At 40.4% G+C, this 21,686-nt stretch overlaps 1 protein-coding gene across 5 annotated transcripts in view; it reads right to left on the reverse strand.

Moving 5' to 3' along the window:
• Positions 1 to 21,425, reverse strand: part of MAP7D3 (MAP7 domain containing 3) — a 33,725-nt gene extending 12,300 nt beyond the window's left edge. Inside the window, exons 1-10 of one of the 5 annotated variants that reach the window (XM_058536832.1) lie at positions 21,279 to 21,424; positions 14,877 to 14,975; positions 14,700 to 14,783; positions 13,419 to 13,582; positions 10,255 to 10,369; positions 9,288 to 9,392; positions 5,851 to 5,946; positions 4,625 to 4,750; positions 820 to 1,758; positions 191 to 699 (exon numbers count right to left, since the gene is read on the reverse strand). In XM_058536832.1, coding sequence (XP_058392815.1) covers positions 191 to 699; positions 820 to 1,758; positions 4,625 to 4,750; positions 5,851 to 5,946; positions 9,288 to 9,392; positions 10,255 to 10,369; positions 13,419 to 13,582; positions 14,700 to 14,783; positions 14,877 to 14,975; positions 21,279 to 21,339 — 2,298 coding nt within the window. In that variant the 5' untranslated portion in view covers positions 21,340 to 21,424. Of the gene's footprint in view, positions 1 to 190; positions 1,759 to 4,624; positions 4,751 to 5,850; positions 5,947 to 9,287; positions 9,393 to 10,254; positions 10,370 to 13,418; positions 13,583 to 14,699; positions 14,784 to 14,876; positions 14,976 to 21,278 lie in introns of all 5 variants that reach the window. The other 4 variants (XM_058536833.1, XM_058536829.1, XM_058536830.1 and 1 more) reach the window with 4 other exon arrangements.
• Between the last annotated feature and the right edge of the window lie 261 nt (positions 21,426 to 21,686).

Consider the following 21,686-nt stretch of genomic DNA (forward strand, 5'->3'; position numbering starts at 1 on the left):
AACTCTGGTACAATAAATATCATAGAATTTTAAATAATTAAAGTGAGTTATCCTATTTTATTAATTTTCTTGCAGAATGCTATAAATAAAAATAAGTTGCTTATGTTGTGAAACCTGACCTATCATAATCTACACAACTAAATATACAGATCTTAACAGAAAATTGGTCAATAAAATGCATTTGACAAACCTGTGGAGAGTCTCTCACTTTCACTTTGGAAGATGTTTCCACGCTCACCTCTGGGGGCGCTTCCACACTCGCCTTGGAGAGCGCTTCCATGCTAGCCTTGGGGAGGGCTTCCACACTAGCCTCAGGGGACGCTTCCACGCTTGCCTCAGATGATGCACCCACGCTTGCCTCAGGTGACACTTCCATGCTCGTCTTGGGTAGGGCTTCCATGCTAGCCTCAGATGATGCTTCCATGCTTGCCTTGGGGAGGGCTTCCACACTAGCCTCAGGGGACGCTTCCACACTTGCCTCAGGTGATGCATCCACGCTTGCCTCAGGTGACACTTCCATGCTCGTCTTGGGTAGGGCTTCCACACTAGCCTCAGGGGACACTTCCACGCTTGCCTCAGGTGACACTTCCATGCTCGTCTTGGGTAGGGCTTCCATGCTAGCCTCAGGGGACATTTCCATGCTTGTCTTGGGGAGAGCTTCCACACTAGCCTCAGGGGACACTTCCACGCTTGCCTCAGGTGACGCATCCACGCTTGCCTCAGGGGACATTTCCATGCTTGTCTTGGGGAGAGCTTCCACACTAGCCTCAGGGGACACTTCCATGCTTGCCTCAGGTGACGCATCCACGTTTGCCTCAGGTGACACTTCCATGCTTGTCTTGGGTAGGGCTTCCATGCTAGCCTCAGGGGACATTTCCATGCTTGTCTTGGGGAGAGCTTCCACACTAGCCTCAGGGGACACTTCCACGCTTGCCTCAGGTGACGCATCCACGCTTGCCTCAGGAGACATTTCCATGCTTGTCTTGGGGAGAGCTTCCACACTAGCCTCAGGGGACACTTCCACGCTTGCCTCAGGTGACGCATCCACGCTTGCCTCAGGTGACACTTCCATGCTCGTCTTGGGTAGGGCTTCCATGCTAGCCTCAGATGATGCTTCCATGCTTGCCTTGGGGAGGGCTTCCACACTAGCCTCAGGGGACACTTCCACGCTTGCCTCAGATGACATTCCCATGCTTAACTTGGGGAGGGCTTCCACACTAGTCTTGGGGGATACTTCCACGCTAGCCTCAGGGGATGCTTCCACACTTGCCTCAGAAGATACTTCCACACTCACCTCGAGGGATGAGTCCATGCTCACTTCGGGGGACGGATCCACGCTCACCTCCAGGGACGAATCCACACTCACCTCAGGTGATTCCAAGCTCACCTCAGGTGATTCCACACTCTCAGGGGATGCTTCCACACTTGCCTCGGGGCTTGCTTCCATGCTTGCCTCTGGAGTTGCTTCCATGCTCGCCTTGGGGGGAGCTTCAACACTCGCTTCGGGGGGTGTTCCCGTGCTCACATCGAGGGGTGCTTCCACACTCACCTTAGGGGCCGCTTCCAAGCTTGTCTTAGGGAACACTTCCACGCTTGCCTTAGGGGGTGCTTCCAGGCTCACCTCAGAAGGTGTTTCTACATTCTCCTGGGAAGGAGTTGCCCCTGTTAACTTGGGAAGCACTATGGTATTCTTCAATTCATCACTGCTATGGCTATGCAAGGGCACGTGTATATACTGGATTAACGCATTGTGGACACCTGTGGGTGAATGAGGACAAAGAGTGAAATTCCATACAGTTAGAAATTTGACAAGACAGAAACATACCGTGTATAAGAACAGGAAGAGAAAAGAGAGTTTATTAGGACATCACAGGGATTATATACAACACAGAAGTATTTAGTGAAATGAATCACAGACACAGGAGAGAAGCATCCCAAAGTCAGTACTTCAAAAGCGCCACCACCAATAGGGAGGCATTGTGAAAGCAACAGTCCACTACAGATGAAAATAAGATGCTTCTCCAAAGTCGATGTTTGCAATAAGCCATTTCTGTTTTAACCACACTATAGTTCAGAACGATTTTCATGGAAAATTACAAGATCTTCAACACTTTTTAAAAGCAGTCTAAACAACTTCATCAGGGCCAGAGATCTTATCATTATAGGTGATTATAGAAGACACTCTACATATGATTGCTTTAGAAGAGAATGTAAAAAAGAGCATCTTCTCACCCATATTAAAAATTGCAATAAGACATTAATCAGAATGAGCTGGATCTCCAAGGTCTCTTGCAGCTTTAACAATCTAAATATTTTTTTCCTGACAAATGGACAAAAATGATAATACTCAGTACTAGCTAAGATGGAAGAAAGTGACAATACCAATGTTGGGAACCAGGCAACCTCATACACTGCTGGTGGGAGTGTGAATTTATATACGCTCCCTGGGGGGCATTTGGGCAATAATGCATCAAAAGCCATTTTAAAAAGTACATACTCTTTGTTCCAACAATTTCACTTCAGGTTTATCCTTAGGAAAAAATGAGATAAATAAATGAAGATGTATGTACAAGGTTACTTATTACAGCACTGTTCATAATATTGAAACAATTGAAAATATAATTCAAATATTCAACAGGAAATTTGGACTACACTAAGGCAGTCATTAAGAGTAATAATATGTAATTTGGGGGCACAGAAAATGGTATATATTGAGTTTAAACCAAAGCAGGTTTTGACCCCATTTTGTGAAAAAAATACATAAATGCAAAGAAAAATATTCAGTTATCAGTGAGTATTGGGATAATAGGGAATTATATTTAAAAATTTTTTATACTAAATATTTATTGCTTGTATGATAAAGAAAGTAAACATTATTAAAAAGGTATCTGGTGGTGGCTTTCTTAAGACTTGATAAATCTGTCACTTCATTTTAAATACGGATGGTGGGCCGGTCCAGTGGCTTAGAGGTTAAGTGCACGCGCTCCGCTGCTGGCAGCCCGGGTTCGGATCCCGGCCGCGCACTGACGCACCGCTTGTCCGGCCATGCTGAGGCTGCGTCCCACATACAGCAACTAGAAGGATGTGCAACTATGACATACAACTATCTACTGGGGCTTTGGGGAAAAAAAGGGAGGAGGATTGGCAATAGATGTTAGCTCAGAGACGGTCTTCCTCAGCAAAAAGAGGAGGATTAGCACGGATGTTAGCTCAGGGCTGATCTTCCTCACAAAAAACAAACAAACAAACAAACAAATAAATAAATAAATAAATAAGGGTGGTAAATTTTTACATGATCTCATCAAATAATTAAAATAGAACAAATTACCAGAGATTGACTACTTATGGATAAAAAAATTTGACTAAATTAAATGTTATTTTTCAGTCCCTCACTTTTGGTGGAGAAAGCATTTTATTTACATATCTGCATGTGCCTAAACAGTCACATTATTTAACACCAACAATTTGTTCTACAGGAAATATAGTAAGTATAATAACTAGATTTCTATGAGCTATAGAAATTTAAGACAAAATATTGAATTTTTTTATAGGAGTAATATATTAAGCTAAAATGAAAGTAATTAGAAATATCTTACAATAGATTGGGGGGAGACTGGCAGAAAATAATCTGACATATATACAACTGGGCATAAACAAAGTCAGGAATTTGAACCAAAAAAAGTAAGGCTGCCTACCAGAAAGTCTGTGACAGCATTTTGAGTTATTTTACTAATCATATGACTATTGACAGAAAAAAAGCCAAGGGGGTAGGATATATTCTGGAAAGGAAAAAGTGGAGGAAAAGAATAAGGGGAATAATGCATTAGAGCTCTCCATTATTGACTTCTTACTATCCACCAGTGTATCTAACATTCTATAAGCTCTAAATGAGAAAATCCATATAACCCTAAAGATTTGTTTTATTTTACTAACAATCTTTATGTTCTTAATTAAAAGCTTAAGTGCAGGGGGCCGGCTGGGTGGTGCAAGCAGTTAAGTGCACGCACTCCACTGTGGCAGCCCGGGGTTCGCTGGTTCAGATCCCGGGCGCGCACCGACACACTGCTTGGCAAGCCGTGCTGTGGCGGCGTCCCATATAAAGTGGAGGAAGATGGGCACGGATGTTAGCCCAGGGCCAGTCTTCCTCAGCAAAAAAAGAGGAGGATTGGCAGTTGTTAGCACAGGGCTGATCTCCTCACAAAAAAAAAAAAAAAAAAGCTTAAGAGCAGCTCAATGTTATTCTTCCATATTTTAGGAAAAAAAGGAGAGTGGAGTAAGAAGCTTTCTCCCTTGATATTACTTAGGGTTTCCTATACTTTTAAAATCCAGTACTTTTTACAGTACTGTGACACATTTAAGCATAGGTCAAGAAACCCACAGAGCCTCAAAATTTAACAACAGCCAAAATTACCTCCTTATCCTATAAATTACCTATTACCCAGATAACTACTCTATCATACTAAAAGTCATTAAATACACAACATAAAATGTTGAGTAGAATCACTCATTTGGGAACTATTGATTCGAATTCTTTTTATGCCTTACCGCAATGAATTAAGTGATGCAACCTATTTTTTAAGTGCAGATACTAACTCGTTCAGGCTTTCTACCCTAGGCCTGTTACCTGGAGTATCTTTTCCAGGGATTGATAATGAAGCAGCACTTTTGCTCCTGGCTATTGATGCTTTTGTTGGGGCGAGCAGGCGTGTGATTAAATTATTCTCCCGAACATTGGTGTACAGCTGACGAGCTAAATCATGAGAACAAACAAAAAGGATTCAATTTGAAGTCTCACAAATAAATGCAAAGCAAGAAAGAGCAATGTGAACTGCTGCAAATAACTTTCCCAGCCTAAAAGTAGAGGCAATGAGAGCAACACATACATAATAGGATTGAACACTGCCACCTGACTGAACGGCATTGTCAGGAAGAGAGTACCTGAATCAAGGGGCAAAGGCCCTAGCATCCCACAAGAACCCCAGTGAAGGAGTCTAGGCGATATATTTAACAGAACCATACCCAATGTATGGCGTCTCTACGGAGCAACTCACATATGGAGGAAAAAGCTGTATAGGCCGAAACAACTTGGACGTGGATTCCCACAGATATCTGCCACTGAGAGTCATACCAGTCAAGTCCATTGCCAAAAGCTGCAAGGGATTGACTGAATTCTTTTGTTCAAAGTGAATCTTGTTATAGATATCTTGCTCCAATAAATTTTTATGTTCAGAAAGGTCCCTGTGACAATGGCATTTGTTATAATAGGATTTGACCTGAATCAATTAAGTGGAGAGTCTTCTGTAAGTGAATGGTTCGGTAGGAAACAAAAAGCAACAATCATGTTTGACAGGGAAGAGTTACAGGGGAAGGCATTAGAAAGAAACTACTTTAAATAAAGCACTTTGGTAATAATTATGAAATTTTGTGTGCAATAATCAGCAGTGAAAACATGCACAAAGGATAGACGTAGGTAATGCTATGAAGCAACAGAGCAAAGTTTCGAAGCTCAAAGTGTGGCCAGTAATTTAGAACTTCAAAATGCAAACTGATGAAATGTGTGAAGGGAATCGAGTCCTGCAGTACAAATCTATCTATAGCAGCATCTGTGATCTAGTTCCTCAACTTCATTATAGACCCCTTGCTCAGATGACGGCAGAATGATAGATTTCATTTAAAGACAGACTCTTCTGGCTTCAGCCAAATAAACATGGCACCAAAGTACATTTTTGAGTTAAAGAAGGGATTATTTTGGCTTCCAATTTTAGGAATGACTTTTCAAGCAACTGAACGTCAACATGAACACATCTCTTTTAAACCATTATTTAAGATTGGTACTTAGAAATAACTAACCAACTGGTTTTTCTTCTACTTGTTCTGTTTCTGTAGATGAATTTACTTTGCTATCTCTTCTATTCAAGGATGAGCTTCTCCTCTTTTCTGTTTTTTCTGCAGATCAAGGGCAAAGAAATATTATTTTTTACAAACTGTTTAAATATATTATTTCAGGAGTAATCCACTCCTTTTTACAAACATTTTTTTTATCTTCTTTACTCTTGCTTATATAAGAATTTATTTAAATTTCAAATATTATGTAGAGACTCCACGTCCCCAAACTTAAAAACTAGTTTACTCTTTAAGTTACCTGAAATGAAATAAAATTATTTAGAAAACGGTAAAAATTAAGAGGGAAAATGTCTCATACTACCTGACAACATCCAAGTTCATTAGAAATATACAACTTTTAATTCTGGACACAATCCATGACATCTATTAGTAAAGTAATTTATACTTTAGTTATAACTAGTATTTTTTTAAACAAAAATGATCATTAGCATTTGGTATAGACGTCACAAGTTTAGCAACTCAAACTATTCATAAAGAAAAATAATCTGTTTTGTGTAGATACTTTTCCATTTCCCCTGAAATATTCTGACTCAGAATACTGAGGAATGTATTTAAAAAATAACTTCTCTTTTGGGGATCTGTAAATTACAGTACATATTGACAATACAGCGTCATTTGAAAATTCTTGAATTGATAATGTAATTGAGCAACATGAACCACAGAGGTGTAATCAATTCAATCATGTGATTATATCACATATCCTTTATTATCATACTGCAAGAAATGACAAAATAGTGTGAACGGTTATTATGAGTCAGCAGTGAGCAGAAGAAAAATAGACTATTTGAATCAGTCAAGATTTTCTTCTTTTTTTTTTTTTTTGCTGAGGAAGATTCGCCCTCAGCTAACATCTGTGCCAATCTTCCTCTATTTTGTATGTGGGCTGCCACCACAGCATGGCCACTGACGAGTGGTGTAGGTCAGTGCCCACAAACTGAACCCAGGCCGCCAAAGTGGAGCGTGCCAAACTTAACCACTAGGCCACAAGGCCTGCCCCTGAATCAGCCAAGATTTAAAACAGGGCTATTTAAAATATTACAGGTTAGATTATGAACTTCATTTGAGTTTGAAATGTTCATCTCTCTGGATTGAACAGGTTTCATTTCAATTTGAAGGGATTTTAAAAAGGTAAGCCACTGCCAATATTGATTTTATTTTCCCTGGAATCACTAATTACAGCATTCATCATTTCAGAGTGTGCAACATACTGTACCTTTGAGCAAGTTATTTCACAAAGTGTTTTCCACACAAACCTCCTTATATTAAAAACCAGTAATGAAATCATTTAAAAAGTTTCTTGGAACTGCTCCTTCAGTGCAATTTCACTAATTATTACCTTGCAAGTCATCACCTGTCCCTTCTCTTTATATGTCTAATTAATATGGCAAGTAGACATATTAACAAAAGCATACTAGTGTTTGCTCATTTTATTGAAAATGTAATAAATGTCTGTGGAAGAAATCTTTGCTAATTCCTCAAAGCAATTAGATAGGAAAACGTAGTCAACACTTGTAAAACAATTAAGATATATTAAAATGTAAACATGACATTGCAATGAATGTTATCTAATTTTTCTAAAGGGTTGAGTTGGTAAAAAATCAATTAGCTTTATCACATGTCAAGCATGGTGCTAGAGAAAAATGTTCCCACAGTAATCTGTGAATGAACCCGGGCTATACATAAAAGTGCTTTGGGAAAGCATATTGAGGGTGGGGGTGGTAAGTGGATCAACTTTCGTTAAAACATCAGAAGAGCAAATGTTTTGCACCCAGACTGACAAATAACAAAAGACCTCTCAAGCTCCTGGCTGGAAATTGTAAGAGTCCTGAAAGTACAAATAACACATAATGTAAGTGTGAACAAAACAAAAATCCTTTAACATATTAAAGTTATAATGTTTAGGCAAAAATGGAAATCCTTCCCATGAAGTTAACCACTGCTACAATTAATTATGCTTTAAATGAGATCCAGAATCTCTTGTTGTACTGGAATTTTATAGCAATCACATTGCTCAAAAAAATATCAAAGCCCCTAAGCAATACAAAAGAAACATTTTTAAATTCCAACTATAATTATGCCTTTTTTTCAATTCACAAGGCACAAAAGTGGTATTTTTTCTTTTTTAATGGCTAAGTTTGAGCGAATGATGTGCAATATGTTTGCCATGTCTTTTTCCTGCTAAGATCAATACTGTTTTTTCCTTTGGAAAGAAAAAAATATTTTTTTCTTGATTAATGAGTATGGTTGACTAATTCATTTCAATTATCAGTGAGAAGCACCATGTGCTACAAGCCAGAAGTGGTCACTGACACACACTCAGGTAAAGATTTTTTTTAATAACGAACACTAATTAAAATGGCAAACACCAGGAGCAAAAGGTATTTGAAGTATCCACAGAAGATAACTCTGTTTTATTTTAAAGAAGACTGCATTACCACTACAAAGAGTTATAAAAAGTGGAGCTTAGCGATACTTCTCTCATTAAACAGTTATCACTTTATTTGCTTTGGGGGAAAACATGGACTTCTTAGTGAAATGTACCATTTAAATATCATGATCCATCTAACAAATGACCAAAATATAAATCAAAAAAGCATGGTAGGGCTGGCCCCGTGGCTTAGTGGTTAAGTGCGCGCGCTCCGCTGCTGGCGGCCCGGGTTCGGATCCCGGGCGCGCACCGACGCACAGCTTCTCCGGCCATGCTGAGGCCGCGTCCCACATACAGCAACTAGAAGGATATGCAACTATGACGTACAACTATCTACTGGGGCTTTGGGGGAAAAAATAAATAAATAAAATTAAAAAAAAAAAAAAGCATGGTAAAATGGAAATCATTGAATTTCTTGGGGTCTTAACTATAAAACTAGGAAGGTAACTATACTTGCCTGTCAACTTTACAAGGTTGTTGTGAATAACAAATATGACATATGTGAAGCAGATCAACCTGGCCACTGCTATATATAGGCTATTATTTTCCTTAAATTAGGTAATATTCATGAAACTTAATGGAAATTGAATGACTAGTCTAACTAGTCCCTAAAGAAAACAATTTCATTTATACGTCACATAGAATATGAATTTTAAAATAAATTATTGTGTCACTTAATGGTAATGCCTTTTGGTGAAAATATGTTTCAGTTTGGGCTACCTGAGCCCAACAAACCCATCTGATATGATTAATACACAAATCACAAAACACAGATTTATACTGATGAAAATACAAAACAGTAATGATCATTTCTATCTACTGTAAAACAATGTGGTGTTCTTTTGAAATAAATCTAAATGTTCCACAACCTAAATAAGTGGTATTGTAAAAATCCATAGAAAGAATTGATTTCATTGGTTTGAAATTCAGTAGAATACATGAAATAACTACTTACTCTTGACAACAGAAATTTGAAGACCTGCAGATGATGTAGACATTTGTTTGTGTAAACCGGAAGTCTCCTGTTCAAGTTTTTCAGTAGATATAGAACGTCTATTGGCTGAGAACAGATATAGTATTTACTCATATTTAAAGAAAGTATCATTAGCTAAAACAAAATGAGTTTGTGATGTAGTTCTATGGCACATAAACGTACATTTATTAGGTACACAATGTTCATTATCAGTCATGCCTTACAAACTATATAAATTCAATTTATGTTGTATGAAATTGTGTAGAATTATGTCCATACATAGGAAAATTTACAGTACATCAACAGTAAACAGGGCAGGCAATTTATTTTTAAAATATGCATTAGATAAAGCTGTGTAAAGAGTATTAATTAATTATTAATCTTTTTATACTGATTACAAGTTTATTTTATTTTATTTTGTGAGGAAGATCAGCCCTGAGCTAACATCCATGCTAATCCTCCTCTTTTTGCTGAGGAAGATCAGCTCTGAGCTAACATCTATTGCCAATCCTCCTCCTTTTTTTCCCCCCAAAGCCCCAGTAGATAGTTGTGTGTCATAGTTGCACATCCTTTTAGTTGCTGTATGTGGGATGCAGCCTCAGCATGGCCGGAGAAGCAGTGCATCGGTGCGCGCCCGGGATCCGAACCTGGGCCACCAGTAGCGGAGCGCACGCACTTAACCGCTAAGCCATGGGGTCGGCCCTGATTACAAGTTTAAATGGTAAGATTTTGGATATACTGGACAAAATTATAAAATGTCACCTGTTTCTTTTGCAATGTCACATGACACAAATTTAAATATAAATTGACTGTGCCCAAAGAATACACGGCAGCATTTTCATTTAGGATACAAAGCTCAAAACCTTGTCGTAAATGCAACCTTATACTAAGAGCCAATATTTAACTACGAACATGAATGAACTTGAAGTTTAACAGTTGTATTAATTACCAGTTTTACTGTCAGAGTTCACTGTCATAGACCCTTCCCATGACCATCTTTTTTGACGATGATCGACACGGTTGCTCCGTTCCAACGTGCGATAAAGAACGGCTCTGAATTTCTCCTATTTAAAATAAATGCCAACAAATTTTTACACATTCATTATATTGGTTAGTATAATTTTGATCTGTGGTTATAAAACAACCCCATCACCACATTTTTGTATCAGGTAAAAGTTAGAAAATAATTGGAGACATGGCTCAAGTATCAATCAATATCAGTGCTTCTCCTGAATAACTTAGGTTTTAATCTTACGGATCTGAATTAAGGAACTGATCACGCTTCCCTCTTTGCTTATATCACTAGGAAGTTCAGGACCAAATTTGTAGCCTATTTCTAGCAGTTATTCCAAGACTGAGTGGTATACTTTTGTGTATGCTAATCATACCTTATATGTTATTATTTTCCTACTTTAATTTTCCCCTCTGCTTGATTCCCTCAACCATTTATCTTATCATCTGGTTGTGGCAAATGTTTTTTAAAATACACCTTAAATTCTTTGTAGAATGAGGCAGGAAAAAAATCAACTAACACATCTAAGTGAAATCGATGCCAGAGTTACCTATTATACCCACAATGTAACATCTGGAATTCTGGTGTTAACTAATAAAGTTTTAAAAAAGATAATCAATGTGTTTGTCTTAACCTCAACTTCAATTTAAACTGCTCGGGATGACAGCTATACAAATGTAAATGCCATACAGTGGCAGAACAACTCCACTGTCATAAATGAGTGGCACAGTTTTCTTTTTGAAGATATTTCTCAGCCCTGCGCTACAACAAATCATGGACTAGATTAGCTCAGCAAATCAATCTCAGGGCCAGAAGGTTTTCTCTTCTTTCCTGACAACAACCATTTCATAGCAACATCACCCTTACAGTGTCCCCACCATTTCTCTGAGGGCAAAGAGGGTAAACATACTGGAAAGGTGGGGTAAACATACTGGAAAGGTGGAGAGCTGTCCATATCATCTGAGAAGAAAAGCAACTGTAATTCTCCAAATAAAATGTATTTAATGGCAATAGTTTAAAATTATATTTTCTAACAGAAAGTAAGTTGTTCTAAATTACTTAGAAACCCAGAAAGTATAATAAATACTAAAAACAGAGATGAATCTTGTCTTGTTAAAGCATTTCTGATTCATAAGAATTCCATCCTGCTGTCTCCAAATGCACTGAATCTCTGTGCTCTGTCAGGTTCCTTCTTGCATCTGTGGCTCATTCGTAAGCTCCTGTCCTAGCTCAGATCTATCTCCTGTCCACACTCGCCCCTCCTCAGCACCACCGAGTTTGGGGTTTTTTCCCTGCTCTACGGAATTATTCTTTTTTTCTATGTGCAGCCTACTTACAGTGCCCCATGGTCCCCGCTCTGTCTGGGGCTCCCCCACACTAGCTCTCTGGGGTTGATTCCCTTTTGCCTTCGCTCCTCGTCTTTATGCCTCTTCTCCTACCACGTCTCTGGCTCCCTGTCTGTCTGCAGGTCATTTTGTTGCATTCTCTTCTTTTCTCTGTGTTGGCTCTCTCAGGCTCCTCTTTCTGTAAGATGGTCTTTTTTCTCAGTCCCTGGTACTGCCTCTCTCCTCCAGCAACCCTCCCCCACTCTGCACACACAGTTTTCTATTTTACTTTGTTTGGTTCTTTGTCTTTACTCAGTGAATTCTCTATCTCTGGCCTTCATTCTCTTTACCACAGTTAAGTACAGTAAGAAAATGTTTCCCAGGGGAAGACAGAGAATAACAGAAATTCTGAATGAGAGTCCATTAAATACTGGAATGTGAAAAAAGCGTATAAACAACCACAGCAAAAGGTTCGGAAAGACAGAGAGAAAGTGGCAGTGGACCATGGATGGGGAAGAAATGGCATGACAACAGTCCTAGAACAAGGAAGATCCCCATATGGGAGCAGGGGATGGGGGTGAAGCATGTGCGAGAGCAACCATGTGCACAAGTTATCTGTGTGCACAAGTAAGGAGGAAATGTGAGCACCACAGAGAAAGACATAGAGAAGGCGGTTCATGGGGACAAATGGAACCAAAGAGAAAAGGAGAGAAAAAGAAATTTAAAAATTAGAGCAACAGAAAAAGAGAGGGAGATAAAAACACACACAGTGAGAGAACATGCAGAAAGTCCAAAGATGGGGAGAGAGAAACAGAGAAGCTAAGACAAAGAGAGCAGAAATAAAAGTGAGGTGCCTCAGGCAGAAAAGAGCCAGAGTCAGAAAGAACCAGAAGATAGAATGAGACTTATTTAGGGACACTCGAGAGTCACTGAAATAAAGAAAAAGAGAGAATGCCAGTAAGAAAGAGAATAATGTCACAGAGAACATGCCAGACTCAGAAGAAGGAGTCAAGGATACTCAGGATAAAGCAGTGGAATGACCTACAGAGAAGGTGCCAGAGAGAATCATACAGAATGAGACAGGTAGCCAGATGCCCAAGTATAAACAAAAAAAGACAGACTGAAGAGGGACAGAAGGGAAAGAGAGGGCCTAACAAAGGCAGTGACTCATAACAACAGAGTGTCAAAAGACACCAAAAGAGTCCAGAAAGGAAAAGAGAGCGGCAGGACCACAAAACAACAGAGAAAGAAAGGGAATGTGAGGAACACGAGGGAGAGAGCAAGCGCACACAGGAGGGAGCCAGGGGACTACGTCAGGGAGCAAGTGCGTGGATCTGGTTGGTTGGGAGTCAGTCACACAATCAGAGGAGTTGTGAGAAGTACCCAGTCAGATGAGGGCCTATCACAGAGGGCCTGAAGGTGGGTCTGTGAATTCCAGGCAATGGGACAACACCTAATGCTTTTTGGTAGGACAGAGAGCCACTCAGAGCAAACCCCGGGCCACAGGCCCCCTGCGTGCCAAGTCCTGAGGGTGGAGAGGGCTCTCTTCTTGGACCTGCAAGGATCCTCTTGACCTCACTACTGGGCCAAAACTCAGGGATCTGATCAGGACAGGGGCAAGAGCCTCTAACGTGGAAGGGAAGAAGAAAGGAAGAATTGGGATTTGGTTCCCTTTCCACAGGATGGACCAGTAAAGGCAGAGAAGGGCTAAGAAACAAGTATTCTAGACCCAGGCAATATTGTATCATCTGATTAACGGACTAGAAAGATACGTACCCTTTCTTCCTGTAATTTTTGTTTTCTTTTTTCTTCTGCGGATATTCTCCGCTGTTCATCCTTTTCTTTTTGTTCTCTCAGCTTCCGCTGTTTTTCTTCCATCTGTTTTTCATACTGGATTTTGGACTTTCTTTCTTTTTCAAGTAGTTGCATTTCTTTATTAGCTGAAATATTCCAAATATAAGATGTAAGAGCCAAGAAAACATTTAAGTTTTCCACATTACACACAGAGGAGGAAAAAGTTGATATAGCTCATTCTCTTTCTTAAAAATAATATAACCTGTGCTAATAACTAAAGATTTATTATATAAGTGAACAGAGATGGCCACCAAAGAATCATTTTCACTGGGTGTTCATTTAACTCCAGAGAACTGAATTGGCTTAGATGACTCTCATCCTGTCTGAACTAAAATTCCAAATTAAGAAGAAATATTTTCTTTCATGTGATGTTTCTGCTGATTTGAGGTGAGGTCAAACCCCACTAGATTAACATGCTGTACATTAAAATAAGACTTAAAAAAACCACATGGCCAGAATATATGTTTTTTTCCCCTTCTAGTAGGAAACTTCTTTCAAAGGTCTCATCTGTACAGCCCATTATTAAGCATGCCAGTTAGTGGGCTTAGTCACATACCACATTACCAAACAGCATGATGTTTTCCTATATACAAATTGCCCCTCACTAAAGCCTGGAGAGTATCTATGCAGTTGTAAAATACTCTCCTAAAGAGCTACAGGAAGAAACAGCTCCTCACCAAAACAAACATAATGATTTTCCATTTGAATGCAGTTGAGCACTAGTTTTGTCAGTGGATTTACAAGACCAGAGGAGAAAAATACATAGTTGCAAAAGCATCCTCTCAAGGTGCAGAGATTATTCTTTTAGACCCTTATTGATAAAGTTACACTTGAGAAGCACAGCAGGGAAACATAATGCATCTATGTTAAGATTATTAGCAACTTCACTTCCATTTTTAGAATCATTTTTACTGAAATCCCATTTTCTTTGTTTCCACAAATGTTGAAGTTTTCATACCTTAGTTTTCAGAAAATTAAAGCTAATAAATACTACTTCAAAAATTAAACAATTTAATCAAATATTTTTCACGGGCGTTCTTTATCTGATTTATATAAGCATTTAATCCAATATAATACATACTATAATAAGTATAATCTAGCACATAAACAGATTAGGAAAAGTAAGTAAAACCACTTTGGAAATATACAACCTTAACATAAAATTAATTCATTTTGATTTTTAAAAAAATGTCTAAAACATACCATCTTGCTGTCTTTTCTTCTCCTCCCTGCGCTCTTTTGCTAACCTTTGTTTCATATCATTTTTAAGGACAGATCCATCTATCACTAAAAAAAAAACAAAGAATATAGTCAGACATTAATAGGATATCAAATTTTAATGACACTTTGACATCTATCAACACATTCTAGAAGTTATACCTGGTTTAAATGCTGATCTTATATTTGAGGATTGGGATGGAAAAGAGCTGAAGCCACTCTGACTCCGTCTTTCTTCAGCAATGGCATGAGCAGCAGCAACTAAAATACAGGGAGATAAAGAAAAGGGATTCAATATTAAGAATATAAACCACTAACACAGGGGGCGGCAAAGCAGAGACAGTGTATCTTTGACGATAAAGGACAGCATCTCTTCTACAAGGCAAAATAATGACAGATTAATCTGGGTCAACGACAAGGACATACTGAGTACCTACGATGTTCAACAATAACTTAACAAAGAATGAAAAGCATTTACTATGGATGTGCCAGCATATTTGCGGACATAAAGAGAGAGTTGTTAGTGGGAGCAAGCTTGTGGATGAGTAGGAGCTAATGATGAAGCTTTCAAAAATGCCTCAGACAAGACATTACACCAAGTACTAGAAAAACTGAGCTGGCAAGGAATTGGAAAAAATGTTTCACCATAAATTGGGAATTTAGTAAAGCAAAGATTTGGAGTTTATGGATCTAAATTTGGAAGCAAAAGTGTCAACACTGAAATCCTCAAAGATTGGGCCCAGTATTAATGAGGACATTTATAAATTACCCAGATCAGGGGCTTTCTACCCTGGCGGCATACTGGAGTCACCTAACGTTGCTTTAAAAAAATTAGCAATGCCTGTCCCTCCCCGCCCCCACTCTCTGCGGGTGGAGACCAGGCGGTCTGCAGTTGCTAAAAGCTCTATTCGGATGCCGAGTGAAGGTAGAAAACCACTCAAGGAGTTTCCAATGAGATGGGATTAGTCTAGGTAGAAAAATGTCAAGCAAACAAATATAAATTATACAATATAAATTTACACAGGTCTTGTGTAACCAGGCAGAAAAGAGGTAAATAAACTTCAATAAGGGTCAAATATAAGATTAGGGGAACACAATTTGATGGAAAGTAAGAAAAACTAAAATTCCAGGATGATATATGATATGATATATATATGATGATATATCATATGATATATATGATATGATAACATACAAGTTATTACAGGGGATTCCCTGAATCCTTTAATTCCAAGTATGGCTGTATCTAAAATGCCCCCACAATACTGGGCATCTTCAGGAAGGATCTGGAGAATAACACTGAAAACTCTCTTCTACTCCTGTATAAAAGCACAGGAAATATGCCCCTGCAATACTGCATACAATTCTGGTTTCTATATATTAAGAAAAACATAACAGTTAAAGACGGGTAATTAAAATAATTAAGGGAAGAGAGGAGCTGTCAGTTGTACTCATAGAATGAATGGACTCTGGATGTTAGTTGCTACTGAGGAAAGATATCCGGGAGTCATGTTACAGAGTAACCTTGACAGTGATGTCACAATTGCTGCCATAAGGTTCGCCATTTCAAAAGGGAAAAAGGATTTTTTTTTTTACCCCAGAGACCTAACACCTCAGATAATCCATGACCTAGCTAAATTTGAAGATTAGACTCTTCTCAGCCTCCTTAAAAATTCAACTACCGGCAATTTTGTGGACCCCCAATTATCCTCTGAATTTGAGTACTAGTGTATTAAGAAAAATTCTTAAATATACTCTCTAAATTAATTAAGCCCTCTTACATATGCCCCTCCCACTCGCAACATTTCTATGTGAGCACAGAGAAAACAACAGTTGTTTTTGCACATTCGGCTTTCCTGCTTAGAAGTCCTAAGGAAAGTCCATATTTTGGTACAATTTAGCTGACTATAAGGACAATTTCTCTCAAAATGTACAATTTTACCAGATTTAAAGATGCTACTAAACAGAAGAAACCTTAGAAGTAGCTGCAGTGGGAATAATGAACCAAATCATATAAAGGTTAATGAGGTAATAATATCAGATTCGATTTTTTTTGACTTTTATATCCAAATTCTTACTGGCCAGAAATACACTAACCAGAAGGACAGGTTCTAAAAATGATTTAAGTTGCCCAGGGAACGGGAGAAAGCCCTTATGTCTGAACCTAACAGAGTGAACATTTTATTCAACTCCATTGAACGAGGGAATTTACTTACCATTCATTTGCAAGTAAGAGTAAGGTGCAGTAAGTATACTACAGTATTTCTGTAGTTCTTCTACTAATTCTAAATCCCAAATTAAATTTAAAAGTTACCTTTTGCCTGGAGATTAAATAAGAAAATGTGTAGAGTTTATTACTAAAACTGAATTATGAATCTTGATCTGTATTTACAGTACTTTCCTAAAAACTGCCATAACAAATAATATGTATCACTTCACCATTTACAAAGTTCTTTTCATTTGTATTACCTCATTAAATTATAACTTTCCCAGATCACACAGGTAATAACTGGTGAAGCCAGAACTTGATTCAACTGTAGATTAAGAAGCAACTTTATTTTGAAATATTACATAATCATCAAGAACCAGACTGTACAAAACCCATATTAACCTTTTTTTTTAAACATTGTTTTTCCTTGAGATGAGTTCCCTTTTTTTTTTATAATTTTATTTATTTATTTTTCCCCCCAAAGCCCCAGTAGATAGTTGTATGTCACAGCTGCACATCCTTCTAGTTGCTGTACATGGGACGCGGCCTCAGCATGGCCGGAGAAGCGGTGCGTCGGTGCGCGCCCGGGATCCTAACCCGGGCCGCCAGCAGCAGAGCGCGAGCACTTAACCGCTAAGCCACGGGGCCGGCCCCACATTAACCTTTATATGACTTAATTCATTATTCTCACCTCAGCTACTTCTAAGGTTACTTGTGTTTAAAATATCACAAAGAAGGAATCAAGATCTAAATGTATAAAGTTGATTCAACAATAAATAAATGAAATATATGGGTTTTGGTTTAAAATATACTTTGAAAATACAGCAATGTAAAGATTTTAAAATAAAGCATTTACCTTTTTTTTTAAGAAAGCACTATTATGCTGTGGCTAAGAAAGGTCTATGTTTAGAGAAAATGTGTGAAAGACATTATAAGAAGAAAACCATTCTCATCCTATGAGGGGAAAACTTACAAATTCCATCATCCTGGTTATCTAGCCCAATAAAAGCCTCATAATGAAATGAACCAAAAGTAGGGGCCACTAGGATGTCCAAGTTAGAGAATGCTTTACATTTAATAGATTTTCTAAAAGATGTCACTGAAATTTTGAGGCTCCTTTTGGACATAAAGCATTTTAGCTCATTACTGACTTTAATATAGTGGAAAATTTCTGCTTCTCTCCTGGACCCCTCCTTCCTCAACACACACACACACACACACACACGCACACGACCTGTGTCACTAGAGCTCTGCTCCAGTAGGGCCAGCTAAATGCAAGAAAGGAAGGAAGAACACTTCTCCATGACAACTAGTTCAAGAATGGTAATAATCTTCCTAAGGCTGCACCCCAGCACAATCTCCCCCAAATGCTTCATCTCATGAGATGTCAATGATAAATACTCTTCCCAATACTATTCAGCAATTTTATATTGTCTGCCACAGCTGTTGCTCTTGAACTCACTCAGAATTCAACATAAAATCTGTAGCCCCACCTCTCCATGATCTTTCCTCCCCAAGATCCTTTCTTCTGTACTCAGAAATATTAGATCACATAAACTAGTATTTTTATTAGGTAGCAAAGGGTGTAGATTGCAAAAAATGATTGAAAGGTTTTATTATTATAAAAAGGGCTACAGTTGTGGCAGAGATCATACTACGAAACTAACTGTGACAGATTAATAGATTTAGTGCTACTCACTGTTATTTGGATAACAGAATAGAAAGAAGCAATTGCCAGCAAGTCCCATCTTGAGTGGCTGGATGTAGTGCTGCAAAGTGCCCGCTGGGGGGTCTAGCAGTCGACTCTCTTCCTGCAGCCCAGTCTCTGACCTTTCCCACAGCTGCTGGCCCTGTCCTGGATCCACCCTCATTCAAAGAAAAGCAGTTGGGAGTGGTGTGATCCCCGGCAGATCCATTCCACCCATACCAAGGATCTCTCTTCATGGCCTTATGACAGAGCACACGTCATTAGGCCAGGGAGAGGGTGAGAAAATATTAAGGAAAAATAGGAAACCAAAGAAATCTGCAATCAGGGAACCACAAAAATATGGCAGATTCACCGAGTTTTGCCAAAAAAGCAACAGTCATAGGGCTGAGAGAAAGTTCTGGAAGACCCCTAAATTCAACCCAAAGATAGCATGTCTTGAAGAAAATCAGAGACACTTTCCTATCCTACCATTTAGAGCCGTCTATAATGGAATGGCTACTTGGAAAAACACGAAGCTCCCCATTAGAGTACACATTCCAGTTGTAGAAGCTGCCCAGGATTTTACAGCTGGGCCTCTGGATGCTGGACTCAATAATCTTAGGGTTTCTCCAGCTCTAAAAATGCTATGATGATCTGGCTGGCAGTCTTAGTACCTTTTTCTGCATTTGTAGAAAGTATTATTTTAATAATTTATTTTCAACTGAGAAATCATTTGCGAATTTAGTAAAACAAGAAGGGAAAGGTGACGAGTTGGGCAAAGTTTCTTATGCTCGTCTGGTTGAAACAGTCACATAAATTTTTATTTTACAACAATTCTGTATAAAAATATGAAACGTGTTTTGTTAAAATAAGTGTATTTCCTTGGTATACTACACTCTTAGCACAGCGCCATGCACAGAAAACATAACTCAATAAATGTATATAATAAATATATGTAGACTGTACTGTGTGCCTAAAGAAGTTACTTGTCCAGGATAGTGTTTTAACTCTTGCAGCCAGACTCCCAGGAGACGAAATTGACCAGACTAATAGATTTAGAGCTACTCACTGTTATTTGGATAACAGAATAAAAAGAAGCAATTGGCACAAAGTGGCAAAACATTTCATTGACTCCTTGCCCCCTTCAGGAAAAGGCTGAGACCGTGAGGGCAGTTCTAGTCCAGCTGGTGCTCTGTGAAAGCCGAACATGTGACATTTTCAATTCCTAATATGAAATGGGTAGCAGGGACGTCAAGTAGCGTTCTGGATTAAGCCTTTTGTGCACGGCTTTAAGTTTTTGGTTTGAAATACTGTGCATTCAAGCAGCTATCCCATACAAAATTTTAACATACTTTTCAACATTCAATATACAAATGCTTTTGGGGGTTATGCAGAATGCTGGTTAATTTAAACCACTGAAATAAACCAAAGTCAGAGAGCCTTAGGCGTCAATGAGCAATAAAACGATCTGAATTAATGGCACGCTCTCGCTCTAGGTGAACGGTAATAAGATAGAGACAGAAAAAAAAAGTTTTTCTCCCTATGGAATAATCAAAGTGTATTTGCTTCTGACACATTCTTTGGGGAGTTGATTCAAAGCGTTCTTTAGTAACAGAAGCCTCCCAATTGCAGCCAATCTAATTTTTCAACTGCAAATGGAAAAATCCCTAAGGATTTCAATAAGATCGTTTTATTCAAGCTCATATAGGAGGAAACACTGCTACAGTGTTTCTGCTTTTAGCTACAGGCTAAAAGCAACCTCCGACAAGCAAGAAATACATACTATCGCGCTCACGTAGTGGAGCCGTCTCCTGGGCTAAGCAATGCGCTGCCAAATTTTATAAAATTAACGATTCTAGGGGAAAATAACTTTTCGGCGATGGGACTCGTTTAGGAGAAAGCACTGTGAAGTGCTGATTCCCGTTCAGTTCAGCCTAGGGTCAGTAAGATGTCCCACGGAAGGTGACATCTTAGCGCAGTCATGTGCTACAGCAGGCAAATCAGGAGAAGCAGAGAGCTAAGTTTCTTCCCAACTTTGCAAGCAAGGGGCTCCCAAGACTCCCTCCTCACCCGACCTCGACCGGGAGGGTGCGGAAGGGAAGCCTTTGGGAGAGCCGAGGATTGCGATCGTGGGAGAGGATTAAAGCGCGAGCGCCCGGGCAGAGGGAAAATTCCCAACTACCCGTGCCTGGAAGGGCTGCCCCGGCCTCGGGGGCGGTCCCCGCGCGCCGGGTCTGGGCGGGCGCCCGCACATCCCGGGCAGCGGCGCGTCCGTTCCGGCGGCTGCGCGGGCCTCCGCCGCCCCCAACGGCAGGCGGGGCTCGGGCCCGTCCGCGGGGACCGGGGTTCCAGGCCCCCCGCCCCGGCAGCGCCCGTTAGTTCCCTCGCGCCCAGCCCGCGGGGTTCGGCCGTTGGCGGTGGCAGTTGGGCCGCTGGCTGCGGGACTTCGGCCGTTGGCGGCGCTGGCCGGCCGTTTCCTCTCCTGCCCCCGTCCCACAACGGCTACCCGTCCCGTCCCAGGGGGCTCCGGCGGGGGTGAGGGAACGACCGGACGGCGCGGGCGACTCCGCAGTAAAGTTTTCTGGCGCCCGCTACGCCGCTCCAACGGTCCCCAGGGCCCCAGGAACCCCGCCTCCCGATCCTCCCCGGGAGCTGCCGTCCCGCTCACCCATCCGTTCCCGCATCCCCCTCAGGGATGTGCTACTGCCGGCGCCGGCACGGTCCGCCATCTTCCGAGCAGCCGAGCCCGGAGCCGCTGGCGGCGCTGGGGCCCCAGTGCGCAGGCTCCGGCGCGGCCGCCGCTTCGGCCGTGGCCGCGGCGCCGGGGGGCGGGGCCGGGCGGGGCCCGAAGACCCGCCGCGCTCGCGTCGGACCCTCGAAGTCGGCAGGGCTGCTCCTCACGCACCACGTCGTAACGCGCTGGGCAGCGACCACCTTGTCTAAAGAAACCCTCTCCTGCGTTCTGCCTCTCCCCTACCCCGGTCCTAGGGGCCAGCCAATCATCACCCGGCTTGCCCATCCAACATTCCTTTTTCCCTTTCATCACTAATATCTCGGAACGCGGCAACGTTCCTTC

Source organism: Diceros bicornis, chromosome X, assembly GCF_020826845.1.
Source record: "Diceros bicornis minor isolate mBicDic1 chromosome X, mDicBic1.mat.cur, whole genome shotgun sequence".
Classification (NCBI taxonomy): Eukaryota; Metazoa; Chordata; class Mammalia; order Perissodactyla; family Rhinocerotidae; genus Diceros; species Diceros bicornis.